Source organism: Cyprinodon tularosa, unplaced genomic scaffold (assembly GCF_016077235.1).
Source record: "Cyprinodon tularosa strain WSP-4 unplaced genomic scaffold, ASM1607723v1 ctg669, whole genome shotgun sequence".
NCBI classification, from domain to species: Eukaryota; Metazoa; Chordata; class Actinopteri; order Cyprinodontiformes; family Cyprinodontidae; genus Cyprinodon; species Cyprinodon tularosa.
This window is the reverse complement of record NW_024039417.1, coordinates 49905-68235: the sequence shown is the minus strand read 5'-3', so window position 1 is coordinate 68235 and position 18331 is coordinate 49905. Positions and strand designations below refer to the sequence as shown.

At 43.1% G+C, this 18331-nt stretch overlaps 1 protein-coding gene across 14 annotated transcripts in view; it reads left to right on the top strand.

Moving 5' to 3' along the window:
* Positions 1-18331, top strand: part of ubr5 (ubiquitin protein ligase E3 component n-recognin 5) — a 70396-nt gene that overhangs the window by 46495 nt on the left and 5570 nt on the right. For 6 of the 14 annotated variants that reach the window (XM_038267293.1, XM_038267296.1, XM_038267306.1 and 3 more), the window contains exons 38-55: positions 1010-1042; positions 4685-4942; positions 5039-5307; positions 7032-7243; positions 7335-7568; positions 7904-7977; positions 8069-8241; positions 8642-8755; positions 11885-12102; positions 12190-12310; positions 12416-12788; positions 12970-13057; positions 15121-15265; positions 15381-15511; positions 15621-15681; positions 17631-17812; positions 17907-17991; positions 18067-18222. In XM_038267293.1, coding sequence (XP_038123221.1) covers positions 1010-1042; positions 4685-4942; positions 5039-5307; positions 7032-7243; positions 7335-7568; positions 7904-7977; positions 8069-8241; positions 8642-8755; positions 11885-12102; positions 12190-12310; positions 12416-12788; positions 12970-13057; positions 15121-15265; positions 15381-15511; positions 15621-15681; positions 17631-17812; positions 17907-17991; positions 18067-18222 — 2927 coding nt within the window. The remainder of the gene's footprint in view (positions 1-1009; positions 1043-4684; positions 4943-5038; positions 5308-7031; positions 7244-7334; positions 7569-7903; positions 7978-8068; positions 8242-8641; positions 8756-11884; positions 12103-12189; positions 12311-12415; positions 12789-12969; positions 13058-15120; positions 15266-15380; positions 15512-15620; positions 15682-17630; positions 17813-17906; positions 17992-18066; positions 18223-18331) is intronic. The other 8 variants (XM_038267307.1, XM_038267302.1, XM_038267298.1 and 5 more) reach the window with 5 other exon arrangements.

Here is an 18331-nt window from a genome sequence, read left to right as displayed (position 1 = left end):
CTGATTTTTTTTCTTTGTTACCCCTGGCCTAGTGGGTGAAAAAGTAGTGGACTCGAAATTTCCTACAATGCAGCCTGAAAAGTAGTGATCATCCATGTCACTACACAAGCAGATATATCCCAGATTGAGATCTTTGCAAGCGCTCTTCGTAAAAAGCATCATGAGATGCTTGACCAAGTTACGTGACCAGCGGCGAGCGGAAAGTAGTGACCATCTGTTTGAACGGTCAGTTAACTGAGTCCGCTATAAAATCCACTATATAGTCCCTGCTCTATATAGGGATTTATATCTCACGGCCTTAGATCCATCTCTGCTTCACACACCTGACTCCAATATGCGCCCATTAGCACAGCTTTACTTGCTACTAGTGGAACCGTTTGGTTCTGGTGTGTTGGGACACATTTAAAAGTTTCAATCTGAAGCCATCATTTAAAAGCCCATTGAAAAAGTTCCAATAAACTTTTATTACAGTTTTGTGATTTGAATTGCAAATTAATAGAATAGAGTTAAACTTTGTCATAACACTGTCACAAGTACAGAACAACCAAATGAACCCTCTGCATTTAACCCATCCCCGTAGGGAGCAGTGGGGCTGCTGTTGTGCTGCGCCTGGTGATCAGTGTGGGGGTTAAGGGTCTTGCTCAGAGACCCAGATTGTCAGTCTGTGGGGGTGGGGCTTGAAATCCAAGCGCAATGCCCTGACCTAACCACTGGCTGCCACTCCCCAAAACTAAATGTGAAACTATTGAAGTGTCAATCGGTCTCTGGTAACTCTCTGGCTAGCCGTTAGCTTCGGCCATTAGCGCTGAACAGTAATCTGCTGCAGTTAAAATCTTCCTGTTGGAGCAGAGCTCCAGATTTCACAAACACAATCCATGAATATGTAATCAATTTTTTCTGATTATAGGAAAGCGTTTGTGTTTGTGGGGATTTATGTTTGGGACAGCTAATGATACAGCAGGAAAAAAAAAACATCCCTGGCTGAATACCCCATCTATTTCATTTGCAGGCAGTAGGGTCTCCTTGGCCTTTCCTATTTTTGGTATGAGCTCCTCTTTATTTCAATGCATACTCAGATTTCAGGGCAAGAGTGAGTTTGCAAACTGCATACACAGTTTTCCTCCGGGAGTTCCTTCAGTTTGATCCCTGTTTCATTCGTCACAACTATTGCCTCATGTTTGCTAATACTGTCTCTCATCACAAGTCCTGTCTAGCTGACCTTCCACCCAAATAACAAACTAATTATCTTTTTTTGTTTTTTAATGGTTTGTGGTGTTTGTTTTTTCCCACCCATCATGGTTACATTCAGTGTGTATATCTTCCTAATAGTGTTGCTCCTGGCAACGGTTTTTATTTTTGTTGTTTTTAGATTTTGAGATTGGCCCTGGTGTTTTAACTTTAAGTATAGTTTTAATGTGGGAAGAAAAAACCAAAACCACAATCAGTTTACCCCCGAATTTCATCAGCAGAAAGGTAAAGTATCTCACAAGATTGGGTATCCCTTTTCTACCATTAGACCCCGCTGAAGATATGATCCTTTGATCCAATATAAAGTTGTTGGTGTACAGATCATAAAACACCAAATCTAAACCACTGATTACAAAAGTAAGGAAGTCGATTTTCTCTGCCTGGTGTCATGTGACTCTGTGTTAACAGGTCTCAGGTGCTCTTGTACTCTGTAGGTGCAACATGCTGCCTCATGGTAAAGAAGGCCCTGAGGGAAAACCTGGTTTGCTCTAAATAAAGATGGCCAGAGGCTCATAAGCTCTTAAACAGCAGATAAAATAACTCCACATGGACCCAAGCTGTTAAATTATACAAACATTTGACCAGAGCTGTTCTAAGAACACAAACGGCATTAAAAAACATTCTTTTTGGTTTGTTTTTGTTTATATCTTTAAACACTATTATGCAATTCAATTATGCCTCATCATCATTTCTTTTATTTCATTAAATTTTTATCAAGAATCTGAAGACCCCATATTTGTAGATCCATGACCCCCAAATTTGGGAATGAATCTCTCAGGGAATAAAGATGCCAAGTCATGTTATATGGATATACGAGAAAGAGCTAAATTCCTTTGACAGACATGGCACCATCTGCCAGCAGCATCACGAAACAATCAGGAGGCCAGTTGATGGTTTATGGAGCTATTAATTTGAGCCTGACCGCCCTTTAATGCTTTGAGGTAAAATATTGACGGATATTAATTGAATAAAGTGATCTACAGCATCTCCAAGTTCTAGAACCTTCTGTCAGAACATCAAGTGAAAAGGAAAATCTTCACTGCAGAGACTTAAATAGCATTTCTATCACTAGTATCAATATTAAGACTATTACCCACATTCCAAAAAAAGGAAATTAAAAACAATCCACTGGACCTTTTTTCTAATTTTGAAGATTTTCCGCTTCCCAACCAGGAATTTTTTTTAAATTCAGAATGTCAGGAATAGCATTAAGTTTGTGGTTTTATACAGTAACCCATCAAAACCTTGTTTTTGTTTTGAAAACATGCAAATTGATACAGATGAACGTGTCCGCCCCTTTGGAATGGGGGTCGTTTGGCTTCTTTTCTTAGCCTGCAATGCCCCATACCCGTCTAAGTGTCTGAAAGGGGGTCGTTAAAGGGGATTGTTGGCCTCGCTGAATAAGGCCCCGTCCACACGAAGTCAAACCCTGGCCTAAGCGCACACATTTTTCACCAAACAAGCCTCTCATCCATACGAAGCCGGCGTTTCGGGGTCTGTAAACAATGTTTTTTTTTACTAAGCCTTCAGAGTGGGAAGATTTTGAAACGCCGTTTTCGCGTTTCCATCTTTAAGGTCTGACCGCATTTTTTTTTTTTTTTACACGCATGCGTCATAGCGTCGCCTCTAAACACGCATGCGCGACACATCACAACAACAATGGCGCCGTACTGTGTTGAATGGTTGCTGCTCATGCTACTCACCCTGCTGTCGGGCTTACAACAGAATCTTCTTCTTCTGGAATATCTCCAGGATCTTCTTCTTCTGGAATATCTACAGGAAGAACAGAGCAATATAGACGACATAGTTCATCACCTCAATTTGACTGAACCACGAAAATGGACCCGCAGGGCCATTTTCCGGTTTTCCGGTTTGGTTGTTGTATAAATATTACTGCGCATGCCCAACATTTCGTTGCCTGTTTTCTCCTATTTTTGCTTTGGCACCGCAGCGCCACTTACAGGCCTGGCATACATTTTGCAACGTTTTCATGCATTCGTGTGGTCGATCACATTTATTTTACGTCTCCGTCTTTACGACAAACGTTCTGGAAAATATTAGCGTTTCGTGTTCGTTTTGACTTCATGTGGACGGGGCCTAAGTGAGGTCCTTCGGTCTCATGTACAGTGACTGGAGCTGCGATGATGGCAAGAAGGGATCAACTCAATGGCCGCATTGTAGGTTTTTGAAAGCTGAAACCTGAGTCTACCCCCTCTGTTTAATGCTGGTTTTCCTTTCTTAACTTGATGCCCTACTGTATAAAACCTCGAACTCAACGCTATTCCTGACATTTTGAGTTAAAAAAGCTTCATAGAGGGGAAGCAAAATGTCTTCAAACTTGGAAACAAAATCCAGGGGATTGTTTTTAACTTTCTTTTTTTGGAATGACTGTGACCTGGATGACTGAGAATCTTCACCAGTACCTTTACCCACATCCATCAATTTAGCAGCTACACCCAAACACTCTGCTGCTTCAGTGACACCAATGTTTATACAGTATTCCCAGCACCCTTCCCGTCTTATCCATCTCCGAATTAAATATTTTTTTGGCATTTTTTTCACACTTGATCTTAGAATTTTTTTCATTGTTGCCTCTGTTCCATGGAAGACGCTAACTGACTTAGCCCCAATAGGCTACTTCCTTGTTTACCCCACATGTACTGCCCCTTACCTCCATTGTTATTATAAATGTGCACAAAGGGCTTCATGTTCTAACAAACTGAGCAAAAACAAAGATTTAAAACACAAAAGAATACACCAGTAAGACGTGGTAATAATTCTTAAAAAAAAATTTAGCAACCAGAGTGAGCTGTTGGCGTATGAATAAAAAACATGTCTAATAAATTGACTACACACCTTTAGGAAGATTGCCAAAACACAGGATCAGAGCTGCACTTCGGTGAGCAAGACCAAATATCGGTTAATCAGGAGAGCTTCCAGCAGGCGTCACAATGCTTGACTAAAGGGGTGGAGTCTATTTGCTCAGCCTGATATCAACAGGTTGCCTTTTAAACATAGACATGCGCTACAAAGAGAACATTTCCCTTGAATTTAGTGTTTTCTCCCTTATTTTGAAGAGGTTGGACCATTCCCAATGTACAGGGGTTTTGAAAATTTCAAGTAAAAAAAACTACTCCATTATCTTACTGGAAATGCATAATATTCAGTCCTCTTACTGTAAAGGGAAAATGTTAATTCCTTTGCATCTTGTTTTTGTATGAAAGGTGTACAGACTATTGTGAGATACTGTATCTGTTCTGACTTTCTGCTTTTTAATTTCTACTGTCATACGTGATGTTCTGCTTTGAAGTGGTGTGTTTCACTAATGTGCATTGCTGCCGACTTAAGACTGAGGTGAAAGCAAGATGCAGGGATTTCCTTCTGACCTCTTAGCTCATCTTCTTTCTCTTTCTCCCCGTCTTTCTTTCTGCTAAAGGTGCCAGCAGTGTCCCTGCCTTCTTTTCAGAGGACGACTCCCAATCCAACGACTCCAGTGACTCGGACAGCAGCAGCAGCCAGAGTGACGACGTCGAGCAGGAGACTTTCCTCTTGGACGAGCCGCTGGAGAGGACGACGAGCGCCTCGCACGCCAACACGGCAGCCCAGGCTCCTCGCTCCATGCAGTGGGCTGTTAGGAACACTCCAAGCCAAAGAGCCAGCGGAAGCGGCCCTTCAAGCTCCTCAACACCAGCTGGTCTGTAGACTGCTAAAAACCATTGGTTTTGCTTTTGGTTTTTTAAAGCCTTCATAAACAAAGGGAGTGTAAATTTGGTCATTGTTTTTCACACAGCGAGCTCAACCGGCTTGATTTACATCGACCCTACAAACCTGCGGCGCTCCAGCGCCATCAGCTCCAGCGCCGCAGCGGCCGCCGCAGCACTCGAAGCCAGCAACACCAGTAGCTACCTGACGTCAGCCAGCAGCCTGGCCCGAGCCTACAGCATCGTCATCAGGCAGATATCAGACCTGATGAGTCTGATTCCGAAGTATAATCACCTCGTCTACTCGCAGTATCCCGCTGCCGTCAAACTCTCCTACCAAGACGCAGTCAACCTGCAGGTAACATAAATGAGAACAGTTTATTTATAAAACCCTTTTCACAAAAAATAGAATGGGAACATAGAGGCTGAAAAGTCAAAGTAGAAAAATGAGAGCGAACTTAAAATCGTAGGGAAATAATATTTAAATCATATTTAAATATTTAAAATCTTCTGGCTTAAACATGTATATAAATGTACTATTTATCAGACGATATTGTCTCAAAATATCTGTGTTTTTTTTTCTTCGTTATCTTCTGCAGGCCAGTTATTTATACGTCAGCCTGAACACCTAAATTCGGCCAATCATATATCAACGGTCATCTGTCAATCACATTTTTTTTCGGTCATAGCATCTTGATTCATATGTCGCAGCTAATGTACGCAACGATTGAAATAAGAAATAAGAATCATTTCCTTTCCCATTGAGTTCCATCCCAGTGTTCACGGGGATGGACGTCTGTGTCTTCAGCAGGCGTAGAGCTAACAGAACTGGCAGCGTTGCGAGGCAAGGGCTCAAACATGTACGGCTGTGAGCCTTCTACACCAAACCAAGCTTCTGCCGCCCTGGCGTCCTCTTCCACAACATCTTCGTCCCCGCTTTCCTCCTCTAAATAAAAATGTATGACGGAGGAGACTCATCCACGACCTCCGACACTAAACTCTCCTCCTCTTGCATGTTTCCTCTGTCCATAGCGTTCCTTGACAGTGTCGTTTCTAAGTCACCAATTTAGTGCTACTTGGTCCCAATGGAATTTCCCATTGGGAACCTACTAGCACTAAGTTGCTAACTGGTTAGCAAGATGCTTCCGAGACACCGACCATAACCAAACTTGCTTGCGAACCTTCCACCACAACAATCCCGCCCCTCTTGATAATCGACCAATAACATTTGCTTTATTCACTAGTGTAAAGTCGTGCAACACTCGGGAGAATTCGGAAATGCAACGGCTGGAACAGCCGCTTCCCTACGACTTTAAGATGATGGCTATATAAACCGTTGCCAGAGTAGAACCATGAGGAAATCCTGTCGTCTGTTGTATTAGAATCCAGCAAATTAACCAAACTGAGGAAGAGGGTTCTGCCACAGCCTGGGAAGTTTTGGTAATGGGGCATTTTCACTTTAAAAAGGACCCATTACCAATGAGGTCTTCCTAGAACCTCACTTATGCTGGTCCATGTTTTAAACCGCCAGAGGTTATAATTGTGGTGGTTAGGAGTGTGGTGGGAAAAAACTTTTTTTGTTTGATATACCTTAATTTTAGGCTGCCCGATATAATATCGATTTGTTACTTCTTAGTATCGATTTTAAAAAACCAAACATTTTACCTAAAAAGATGAGGGAAAATGGACTATCTCTGCACCCCCACTCTGGCAGAAAGCGCTGTGGAGCCCTTTAGCTGTGCAGCGCAGCACCATATCTGTAGTTGAGGCAATCACAGTGGAAGATGTGGACCGACTCAAACCCCAAACAACATGGATACCAAAAAACTAAATGATCAATATCTTCTGATGAACATTTACAGCACTTGCATTTTTTGATTTATAAATATATTTTTAAATGGGAAAAATATTGCAATATATAGTGATATTGCAATATCGTAATAATATTGTATCGCTACCCAAGCACCGTGACACGTATCGTATCGCAACACCCATGCCAATTCTCGCCCCTAGTGGTGGTTCACTTCCTCTGATCTCCATCATAATCATTTGATTTAAGATGAGTTTGATTTTTTCTGTCAGAATTACGTTGAAGAGAAGCTGATCCCCACTTGGAACTGGATGGTTTCCATCATGGATTCCACCGAGGCTCAGCTGCGGTACGGCTCGGCTCTGTCGTCTGCCGGAGACCCCGGCCACCCCAGTCACCCTCTGCATGCCTCACAGAACTCCGCTCGCCGCGAACGCATGACCGCCCGGGAGGAGGCCAGCCTCCGTACTCTGGAAGGACGGAGGTAAAGTTTCCATTGGAAATGTTTGAGGACGGGTTGGTTCAGTTTAAATGGTTGCTGCTCCGAGGGCTGATTTGTCCTTTCTGCGTTTCAGGAGAGCAGCAACACTGCTGACCGCTCGTCAGGGCATGATGTCCGCCCGGGGAGACTTCCTGAACTACGCCTTGTCTCTTATGCGCTCGCACAATGACGAGCACTCTGATGTGCTTCCTGTTCTGGATGTTTGCTCGCTGAAACATGTGGCCTACGTGTTTCAGGCTCTGATTTACTGGATAAAGGCCATGAATCAGCAGACCACCTTGGACACTCCGCAGATGGACAGGAAAAGGTACATTTAGATTATAAGGAGGAATTTAGATGCTCTGTGACACAAAGTAAATTGCAAAAACCATCCAAAAATAAGTAAAAATTAAATTATGTTTACCCTTAATTTGAGTAGGTAAATAAGATTTGCTGGAATGAGTTTTTTTTACCCTTAAAATAAGATAGTTGTATAATATACGCTAAATAAATTATATAATTGTTTTTTGTTAATTTAAATTGAAGTTGTCTTGTTCCATTGGCAAAATGTCTCAGTTCAATCCAAGAAAAAATGCACTTATTTTAAGAGAAAAATAATTTCTTTAGATTTTAATTATTTTGCACACTATGATTCATTTCTAGGAATCGAGAGATTCTGGAGCTCGGTTTGGACAACGAGGATTCTGAGCATGAGAACGACGAGGACACCAATCAGAGTGAGAGGAAAACTTTACCTAAACCAGCCATTTACATTCAAAATGTCAAATTTTCTAAATTCTGTTAACATCTGTGTCTCTTTTAACGCAGGTTCGACTCTGCAGGACAAGGATGAGGATTCGGTTCCTACGGAAACGGGTCAGAATCACCCCTTCTTCCGCCGCTCTGACTCCATGACCTTCTTGGGATGCATCCCACCCAACCCCTTCGACGTCCCTCTAGCGGAGGCCATCCCTTTGGCCGACCAGCCCCACCTTCTGCAGGTCAGACTAAACCATGTGAAACACGAGCTCCTTTAATAGAATCTGAGCAGAACCGCTGATAGCAGCCTACAGCTGATAGATTGGGTAGATTAGTTTTTGGCTAAACGATGAATATTTGAGGGAGTATTTGTTAGTGGGAGACAGTGTTAATGCTGATTAGATAACTCCAGATTGAAGTGAATGAATGAAAACAAGCATGACGTTAAGAGTGGTTAATCTTGAGGAGAAAAACTACAAACAAAATGGCTTCAGATTAAATCCTAACTTGTGTGCCAGTGTTTTTATGCCGTTACTCCGATTATTAATTTGTCTTCCTAAGGATGGTTTAAGTAGAGGCTTAGAGCACCTCACAGGGTGTCCTCCACGGCTTTAACCTTCGTTTTGGTTCTCCACCAAACAGCCAAATGCAAGAAAGGAGGATCTCTTTGGGCGTCCCTCTCAGGGCTTGTACTCTTCGTCTTTCATGACAACCAAAGGCCTGGCTGAGACGAGCACGGATAGGAACTGCTTGGAGGTAAACCACGAGCTCCCCTCTACCCTGCCCCTGTCAGTCACACCTCTCTGCTTCTCTAGGCAGCCAGGCTCGCAGTGACGTTTCTTTGGATGACAGGATTTGCATGATAAACGGGAACGAAACTGTCCTTGTAAAGCTAATGTTTTCAATATCATTATAAGAGACCCACAGTACTTGGTAGATTATTCCAGTCTTTTGGATGGACCGTCTCTGCCTCTGATGCCAAAAGCTGGTCTAGATGTTATTGACTGAACTCCTGATGGTGAAAAGACAAGGTTACTGGGAGCATGAAATATGTAGGCTTAGAATATTAGTTTCAAAACCAGTCACAGATGATTTGCAGATCTCTCCTTCTGGGTTCTTACTGGTGTGCTCCCTTTATTTAATCTTAGTTCTCTAAATGGTACAGCCACCACAAGCACCTGGTAAAGGATGAGACGAGAGCTTCAGGTCCAAACTGTTTAATAGAGCTGAGAGTGGTCTACAAGAAATACAGAAAAAAAGAAACGTATGGAAACTATCATTTTCACTCACTATAAATAGCTATTGCTAATTTGTCCAGCAGGTGGTAGCAAGAGAACACAAATAAAACCACAAACCATATTATCATGATCTTAACTCTTTAAATTGCTATATATAATTAAGCTGCACAGATATACAAATCTTGCTGGTGTACTGACAAACGTACTTTTATTCATTTAGACTCTCCCAGTCTCTTGAAACACGACTCTAAACGGATTCTAACGATTACTTGGTCAACTTTCTGCTCATCTAGCTCTGAACACGTGCTCTTACTACAGCAACGGCTATTGGCAGCTTGAGATTACAATGAACCAATCACAGTAAACATTATTCAGACGGCTTCCTGAGCTCTTAAAGTGATACACACAGTTATTAATCCATTTTCAACACTTACCGTCTTTCCTGTCATCTGCTGGCATTTAGGCCAATTTTCCTTCTCTTCCAAGAAAAACTAAAGCAGCTGTTGATATGTTTGCTTTAATGTTTGAAGGGTAATGAAGCACCAAGCAACAGGCTCACTACCTAAACAAATAGTTTGCTACTTAACCAGCCTGAGTAAACTGTGACGGTCTCTCGCTATGAAGAGCATTCAGGAACATGTTTTTCAGCTTTAAAAAAAAAAAAAGCAATTAATTTAACAGTCTTTATTTCAGAGCTAAATAATTGCATCTATTTATTTTTTAACCATATTGTGGTTTTATGTTAATTTTCATTTACTGAGGTTTCATTATTTTCATGAGCTTGAAGGCTTCTTGTCCAGATTCCACTGTTGCAGGACTTTATTCTGACAGTCGTGTGGAAAAGTGTTTACCTCTATGATTAAAAAAAAGTGTAGGTTCTACTCTATAACTTCTACATTGTTCTATAAGAGTTGGTTGGTAGTAGATCTGCGTTCTAGCTCCAACTCTCTTCTTTTTTGTGCGGCAGAAAACCCTTTTAGTGAATTACCGCCACCTGAAGGGTTGGAGAGACATAGTTGGTGTCCTGCTCATGTTAAATGTGATTGTGATTCAGCAGCTCTGAGTTGTGAAAATTTTCTTTTGTTCAATTGTGACTATATTGTAAATGTAATTTATTGCACAACTCTGGTTTATTTTTTAGGTTTGTTTACGAATAAAAAAAAGTAACATTATTGATACAATGCTGTTGATATTTTAGTTTTTTTCCTGCAAAAATTACACTATAGCATCAAACTATAAATATATTGAATATCAGTGTTTATTCTGTCAATTATGTGTTTTTACTCAAGTTTTTCTTCTGATTTTAATCTCATTCAGCAGCCAATGCCTCTTAGGAACATCTTGTTTGAAGGACAGAAGGAGAAAACCTTTGGTGGAAGAAGCAATGCTAATATCCGAAATCAGATATTTGATAGCAATAGAGCAGAAAGCAAACTAATTTACCGTATTTTCACGACCATAGTGCGCACCGTACTAAAGGGCGCAGTCTCAGTTATGTGTGCCATTACTGTATTTAACACACACATAAGGCGCAGAGGATTATAGGGCGCGCGTTTTATATACAGGTACATGTCCTCTACTACGTTTAAATACCTCTACTGCGTATTTAAAAATAGAGCGGGAGCAAAGCTGAGTATGATTGTGCTTTATTCATGTATTTATTACAAAGTATTAATCAAACCTGGGAGCTGGCCGTGAGACAGACACATCGCAGATGACACAGAGCGCTGTGATCACTCCTCTGAAACAATTATTAAATTAACTTAAAATGCAGAAATCTGCCGGCAGAATATGTTAGCTTTTATTATCCTGGTGCCTGCAGTTTAGATTATTTAGATGAAAAACACCAACCAGCTGCTGTGGTGAACCGGGAGGAGGCGACCCGGCCAGAGGCTGCTGTTGAATGGGATTCCTACTCACTGCGCACTGCTGGTATGTGGGTGTCTGAGCGGCTCCGACAGAACTAATATTAGAAGGCTACTTTATTCCAACTGATCACAGCAAATATAGCTGCAAGGCAAAAAAAGGATAGAGTAGCTCCGCCCAACGAACTACAGGGCATGCTATAGGGTGCGCCGCACATTTTGAGGGAAAAAAAGGACGTTTATATGCGCCTTATAGTCGCGAAAATACGGTAGTTAATATTGTCAAGAAGTTCCTGAAGTGCCTCTGTTGAGACTGATTTACTTTTGTACAGTGAGGAAAATAAAGTGTTTGAACCCCCTACTATTGTGCAAGTTCTCCCACTTAGAAATCATGGAGGGGTCTGAAATTGTCATCATAGGTGCATGTCCATCGTGAGAGACAGAATATGAAAAGAAATCAAAAAATTATAATGTATGACTTTTAGCTATTTATCTGTATGATCCAACTGCAAATAATTATTTGAACACCTAAGAAAACCAATGTTAATATTCGGAAAAGCAGGCTTTGTTTCCTTTTACAGATGTCAAATGTTTCCTGTAGTTTTTCAGGAGGTTTGCACACAGTGCAGGAGGGATTTGGGGATTTATTTTCCTCACTGTATTTATATTATTTAAGTTTTTATAGTTTAAATGTGGTGTTAAACACAGCTGAACTTGTCATTATGATTTTCTTTCTCAATAAGGTTTTTGACGTTACTAAAGAACAGCTCTTTGTAAACCAGATCCTGCCAACTAAGATGTCGTACACCGCCAACCTAAAGAACGTCATGAGTATGGAAGGAGGCCAGCAGAGCTCTGAGAACCAGATCATGGGGGAGCAGGAGATGGAAACCTCCAAACCAGGCCCTTCACCACATGACCTGGCTGCCCAGCTGAAGAGCAGCCTGCTGGCTGAGATCGGCCTCACAGAGAGCGACGGTCCTCCTCTTCCATCCTTCAGGTAAACTTCCTTCATGAGCAAATCTAATTTAATTGTTTTCTTTTATGGGAAAAAAAACACTTCAGAATCTGTCTTTTCCTCTTTCAGACCTCAGTGCAGTTTTATGGGGATGATGATTTCACACGACATGCTGCTCGGCCGCTGGCGCCTCTCACTTGAGCTCTTTGGTCGTGTCTTCATGGAGGATGTAGGAGCTGAGCCTGGATCGGTACGTTCCATATTACTTCATACAACCAATTTAAAGGAACACTCATTTATTGAATTAATTGAATTAAAGTGGAGGTTTTCATGGCATTTTAAATTCTCTCCTCAGATTCTCACAGAGCTTGGCGGCTTCGAGGTCAAGGAATCCAAGTTCAGACGGGAGATGGAGAAGCTGAGAAACCTTCAGTCTCGAGACCTGGCCCTGGAGGTGGACCGTGACAGAGACCAGCTAATACAGCAGACCATGCGTCAGCTGAACGCCCACTTCGGCAGGCGGTGCACGACCACACCCATGGCTGTGCACCGAGTGAAGGTCACCTTCAAAGACGAGCCAGGAGAGGGCAGCGGCGTGGCTCGCAGCTTCTACACGGCCATCGCTCTGGCCCTGCTCTCCAACGATAAGCTGCCCAACCTGGACTGCGTTCAGAGTGTCAGCAAGGGCATGCAGGCCAGCAGTACGTGTCATCACGATTACAATTCAAGTATGACAATACATAGAAACTATTGCATATTATAGAACATGATCCTTCTTGGATAGATGGTGCTTCAGTTATGCTGAAAATACTTGATTGCAACATTATTTTTCATCCATGTTCCAACAAAAGTGTAAAACACTCATGTGTTTTGTTTTGTTGTCTGTCTGGCTGCCTTTGTCTCCTGCAGATCTGATGCAACGTTTGAGAAACAGAGACAGAGAAAGGGAGCGGAGAAGTGGAGGACTTCGAGCGGGATCTCGGAGAGACCGAGACAGGTAAACTTTACTTCCACTGATCAGCATCGGCTTCTCCGTCAGAAAGAAATGGAAATGAACCAATGTTGGTTTGTATCATCATATAGAGAACCTGTCTGTCTGTGAAAGGAGGCCAGCAGAGCCTTATTAATAAATAATTGTGTCATTCATTTATTTAAACCAGAAATAAGTACGTAATTGATTATACAGCCCTCAGTTAAATATATAGACTTAATTTCAAGAAGTGAAGGTAATTATTTCATTTTCCTGTGCTAGGAGACACCATGGATTCATTTAAAGTTGTAGGGAAATCATATTTAAATATCAAATCATTCTGGCTTAAACATGTATATAAATGTACTCTTTATCCGAGGATATTGTCCCAAAATTTAGAAAATTCCCCCCCCAAAAAAAAAAAAAAATCGTGTCTTAAAATCTGTGTTTTTTCCCCTTATCTTCTGCAGGCCAGTTAGTTATACGTCAGCCTGAACACCTAAACTCGACCAATCATATATCAACGGTCATCTGTCAATCTCATTTTTTCGGTCATAGCATCTTGATTCATATGTCGCAGCTAATATACGCAACAGTTGAAATAAGAATCATTTCCTTTCCCATTGAGTTCCGTCCCAGTGTTCACGGGGATGGACGTCTGTGTCTTCAGCAGGCGTAGAGCTAACAGAACTGGCAGCGAGGCAAGGGCTCAAACATGTACGGCTGTGAGCCTTCTACACCAAACCAAGCTTCTGCCGCCCTGGCGTCCTCTTCCACAACATCTTCGTCCCCGCTTTCCTCCTCTAAATAAAAAATGGATGATGGAGGAGACTCATCCACGACCTCCGACACTAAACTCTCCTCCTCTTGCATGTTTCCTCTGTCCATAGCGTTCCTTAACTTTTCGTTTCTAAGTCACCAATTTAGTGCACTTCCTCACTAGGGGTGGAACGGTTCACAAAATCCACGGTTCGGTTCGATTCACGGTTTCTGGTCACGGTTTTCGGTTCGGTTCGATACATGTTGATTGTTACACTGAAATCCCATAAAAATGTATGAAATTAATGAAAAAATCCCCCAAAAAATAATGGATTGTAATTATTTTAAATGATCCGCGTAAACCCTGGATCATTTCCGTATGTTTTGCTGCTTTGAATTTAATCATCTCGCGCATGCTCTCTACCATCTCCAAGGGACGGAGGCTGTAGGCTTTGCTTTGAGCAGCCGGTCTGGAGCGCAGCGGAGCGGAGCGCTGACGGAGTATGTGGGATTTCGGGGTTAGCATGACATGTTGGTCATGTTGCTGTTAGCATAAACAAAACGTGTGCTTGCACACTGTTGCACTTTTATCCACAACTTTCTTTCTGCCGTCATCGTAGGTCACTCTAAATGCAAAGTGGTCCCATACAGCAGACCTATAAAGTGCTGCTGGCGCGTCTTCCAACTCCTGTTCTTTCCCACTTGCCATACCCACACAATTCTCCACAACTGATTTTTTTCCCTGCTACACCGGCTAAGCTGCTTCGCTTCTTCTTCTTGTTTACTACTGGTTGTTGGCTTTGGTCGCAGTACCGCCACCTTCTGCTCTGGAGTGTAATCGCTTTGCCTATGAGAAAAAGGAGCAGCGCATGAACCGAACGAAACACACGCGAACCGAACCGGGACAGTCGAACCGAACGGTTCGGACAGTTTTCATAAATCGTCCCATCCCTATTCTTCACCACCTCAGCCGTATCTAGATCCATAGCTAGTTTATGATTGTCCCGCTTGCGTTGTGGCGTGGAATAACATAGCGCAGACCATGCTTCAATATTGGGCATAAATAAAAAAATATGTGTGACAAGCTCACTGCAGCACACACACACACAGGATAACCAGCCCTGAAGATCTAAAGATAAACGTCGTCACCTGGTCAGACCCTTTAATTCAGTGAAAAGGTGGAGTCAGATTTAAAAAAAGATGTTAGGTTCATGGAGGGGACTTTGCTGGGAGCTGCAGGGGAGTGGGCTGCCTTTCAGCTGTAATGCTACTGCTGCTTTGTCCTCTTTTTCTTCATTAAGATGCAACTGTTTCTTTGTTTCCTTCAACAGGGATTCTAGAAGGCAGCTCTCTATAGATACCAGGCCATTCAGGCCTTCCTCTGAGGGTAACCCCAGCGACGAGCCCGACCCTCTGCCTGCACACAGACAGGCTCTTGGAGAGCGCCTTTACCCACGAGTTCATGCAATGCAGCCGGTAATAAACCACCGACCTTATGGACTGAAGAGATTTTATACCTTTTGCACTCATTTCAGTGATTGATGGGATTTTTCTTCAACCACACTAATGTTAGTGATGCTTCTATCATCAGGCATTTGCCAGTAAAATCACGGGGATGTTGCTGGAGCTGTCTCCTGCTCAGCTGCTGCTGCTCCTGGCCAGCGAGGATTCCCTGCGAGCCAGGGTGGAGGAAGCCATGGAGCTTCTCATCGCACACGGAAGGTAAACCCACCTAACCGGTGGCGTGACGTGAAGCAGTGGGTCGCCCCTGACTGCAAACCCAAAGGAGATGTATGCTGCTTGGATTTTTAATAAATGGGTTCTTGTTTAGGGAAAATGGAGCAGACAGCATCCTGGATCTGGGTCTCCCTGAAGCTTCTGAAAAGGCACAGGTTGGTAATTTGTTTTCTTCTTTCTTTTTTTAAGATTTAAGTACCGTATTTTCACGACTATAAGGCGCACTTAAACGTCCTTTTTTCCCCCTCAAAATGTGCGGTTCGCCCTATGTGTGTTGTAACTGCGACTTTTGAGACCACCTCATTGAGGAGATGATGAAAGAGTGGCTGAATGTAAGGAGACCAGGTGTTTTTTTTCCACTCATCACCATCGCTGTTAATCTGTGACTCCATGCGTGCCCATCTCACAGCTGATGTGAAAAACATGGGGAAACAAATTAACCCTGTGCTCGCTGTTCAGCCGCTCGACATCGGTGTGAACCGGACCCAGTAGGTGCAGCAGAAGCAGCGAGTTTACATGCAAAGTCAATGGTTGACGCGCGTATAGGTGCAGCAAAGGGTCCCGCAGCGCGTTTTGAGCAGCAGGAGCGTTTAAGCATCTGCCAACGTGCTGCTGCTGCTCGAGATGGAAAAATTGAAGTTTTGCTGCTGGACGCGCCGCATCAACCAATCAGAGAAGCTGATCTGGGAGCTGACAGCGAGACAGACACAGCACTCTGATGACATATGATATTAACGCAAATGAAACGGGCTGGGGAGATGATGAAAGGCAGGTGTATGTGAGGAGACCAGGTGCTTTTTTCCACGCATCACCATCGCTGCGTGCCCATCTCACAGCCGATGTGAAAAAAAAAGGTGAATCAAATAAACGCTGTGCTCGCCGTTATCCCGGGGGGTCTGACAAAGGAACTTCAACCGCTCGACATCGGTGTGAACCGGCCGTTCAAAGTAAGGCTGCGAGCGGCGTGGGAGCGATGGATGACAGACGGAGAGCACAGTTTCAGGATAAGTGGAAGGCAGCGCCAGGCAAGTTACGCCACCGTTTGCGGATGGATTGTAGATGCTTGGACTAACGTGTCTGCTGGCTCTGTTGTTCAAGCTTTCGCAAAAGCCGGCATTATTTCTGAGGAGCTGCGCTGCACGGAAAGTGACTCTGACAGCGAAGAAGGGGAAACTGGCATGTCTGATTTAGCGCAGCTGTTTTATTCAGAAACAGAGGATGATGACTTTAATGGGTTTGATTAATACTTTGTAATAAATACATGAATAAAGCACAATCATACTCAGTTTTGCTCCCGCTCTATTTTTCTACCTGAAAACTTAATTCAACAGCAGCCTCTGGGCGGGTCTCCTCCTCTTCACCGCGGCGGCTGGCAGGTGTTTTTTCATCTAAATAATCTAAATCTTGCAGCTATATTTGCTGTGATCAGTGGGAATAAAGTAGTTTTAATAAGTTTTTAAGTGAGAAAGGCACCTGAAAACTTCATAATTGCAGTCAGTTCATCCAGATTATCTATTTCTGTCGGAGGCGCTCAGACCCCCACATACCAGCGGTGCGCTGACAGCAGAAATCTCTTCATCAGCAGCCTCTAGGCCGGGCAGCCTCCGGGTTCACCGTGGCTGCTGGCAGGTGTTTTTCATCTAAATAATTTAAACTGCAGGCACCAGGATACCGGTAATAAAAGCGAACAAATTCTGTCGGCAGGTTTCAGGATTTTAAGTTAATTTAGGAGTGATCACAGCGGTGTCATCTGCGATGTGTCTGTCTCATGGCCAGCTCCCAGGTTTGATTAATACTTTGTAATAAATACATGAATAAAGCTCAGTCATACTCAGTTTTGGGCCCGCTGTATTTTTAAATACGCAGTAGAGGTATTTAAAGGTAGTAGAGGACATGTACCTGTATATAAAAAACGCGCCCTATAGTCCGGTGCGCCTTATGTGAGTGTTAAATACAGAAATGGGACACATAACTGAGAGTGCGCCTTTTAGTACGGTGCGCCTTATGGTCGTGAAAATACGGTATTTTAGGTGAAAAAAACCAATATTTTTTCATTAACTTGGTGTTTCTTCCTTTGCTTTGTAATTTTGTTATGTGGTAACAGCAGCAGGATAACCGTAAGCGGCATGGTTCAACACGCAGCGTCGTCGACATGGAGTTGGACGACCCAGACGACGGCGATGACAACGCTCCTCTTTTCTACCAACCCGGCAAGCGAGGCTTCTACTCCCCTCGACCGGGTAAAAACACAGAAGCCAGGCTGAACTGTTTCAGGAATATCGGGAGGTGAGAAAAAGGAAACAATCCAACTAGCATTACTGCAGAGGTATTACTTTATTATAAAAGTTTAAAATGAGCCACGGCTTTAATTTCTCTGCAGAATATTGGGGCTCTGCTTGCTGCAGAACGAACTCTGTCCGATCACACTGACGAGACACGTCATCAAAGTGTTGCTTGGCAGAAAGGTAAAACGTATTTTTGTTATGTGTTTGCAGCTGATGCAAATCGGCTTCTTCAAACAAGGTTCTCTGTTTCTGCAGGTGAACTGGCATGACTTTGCCTTCTTTGACCCGGTCATGTACGAGAGCTTGAGGCAGCTGATCCGCCACTCGCAGACGGGTGAAGCAGACGCCGTGTTTGCCGCCATGGATCTGGCCTTCGCTATTGACCTGTGCAAGGAGGAAGGAGCTGGACAGGTATCAGACTCTGCTGCTGCTCTTTCTAGGGTTTAATACTCATGTTTTATTGGAACAACAGAGACAAAAGAATTTAAGGATGTCATTTCCAAGAAACGGCTGGATGTTT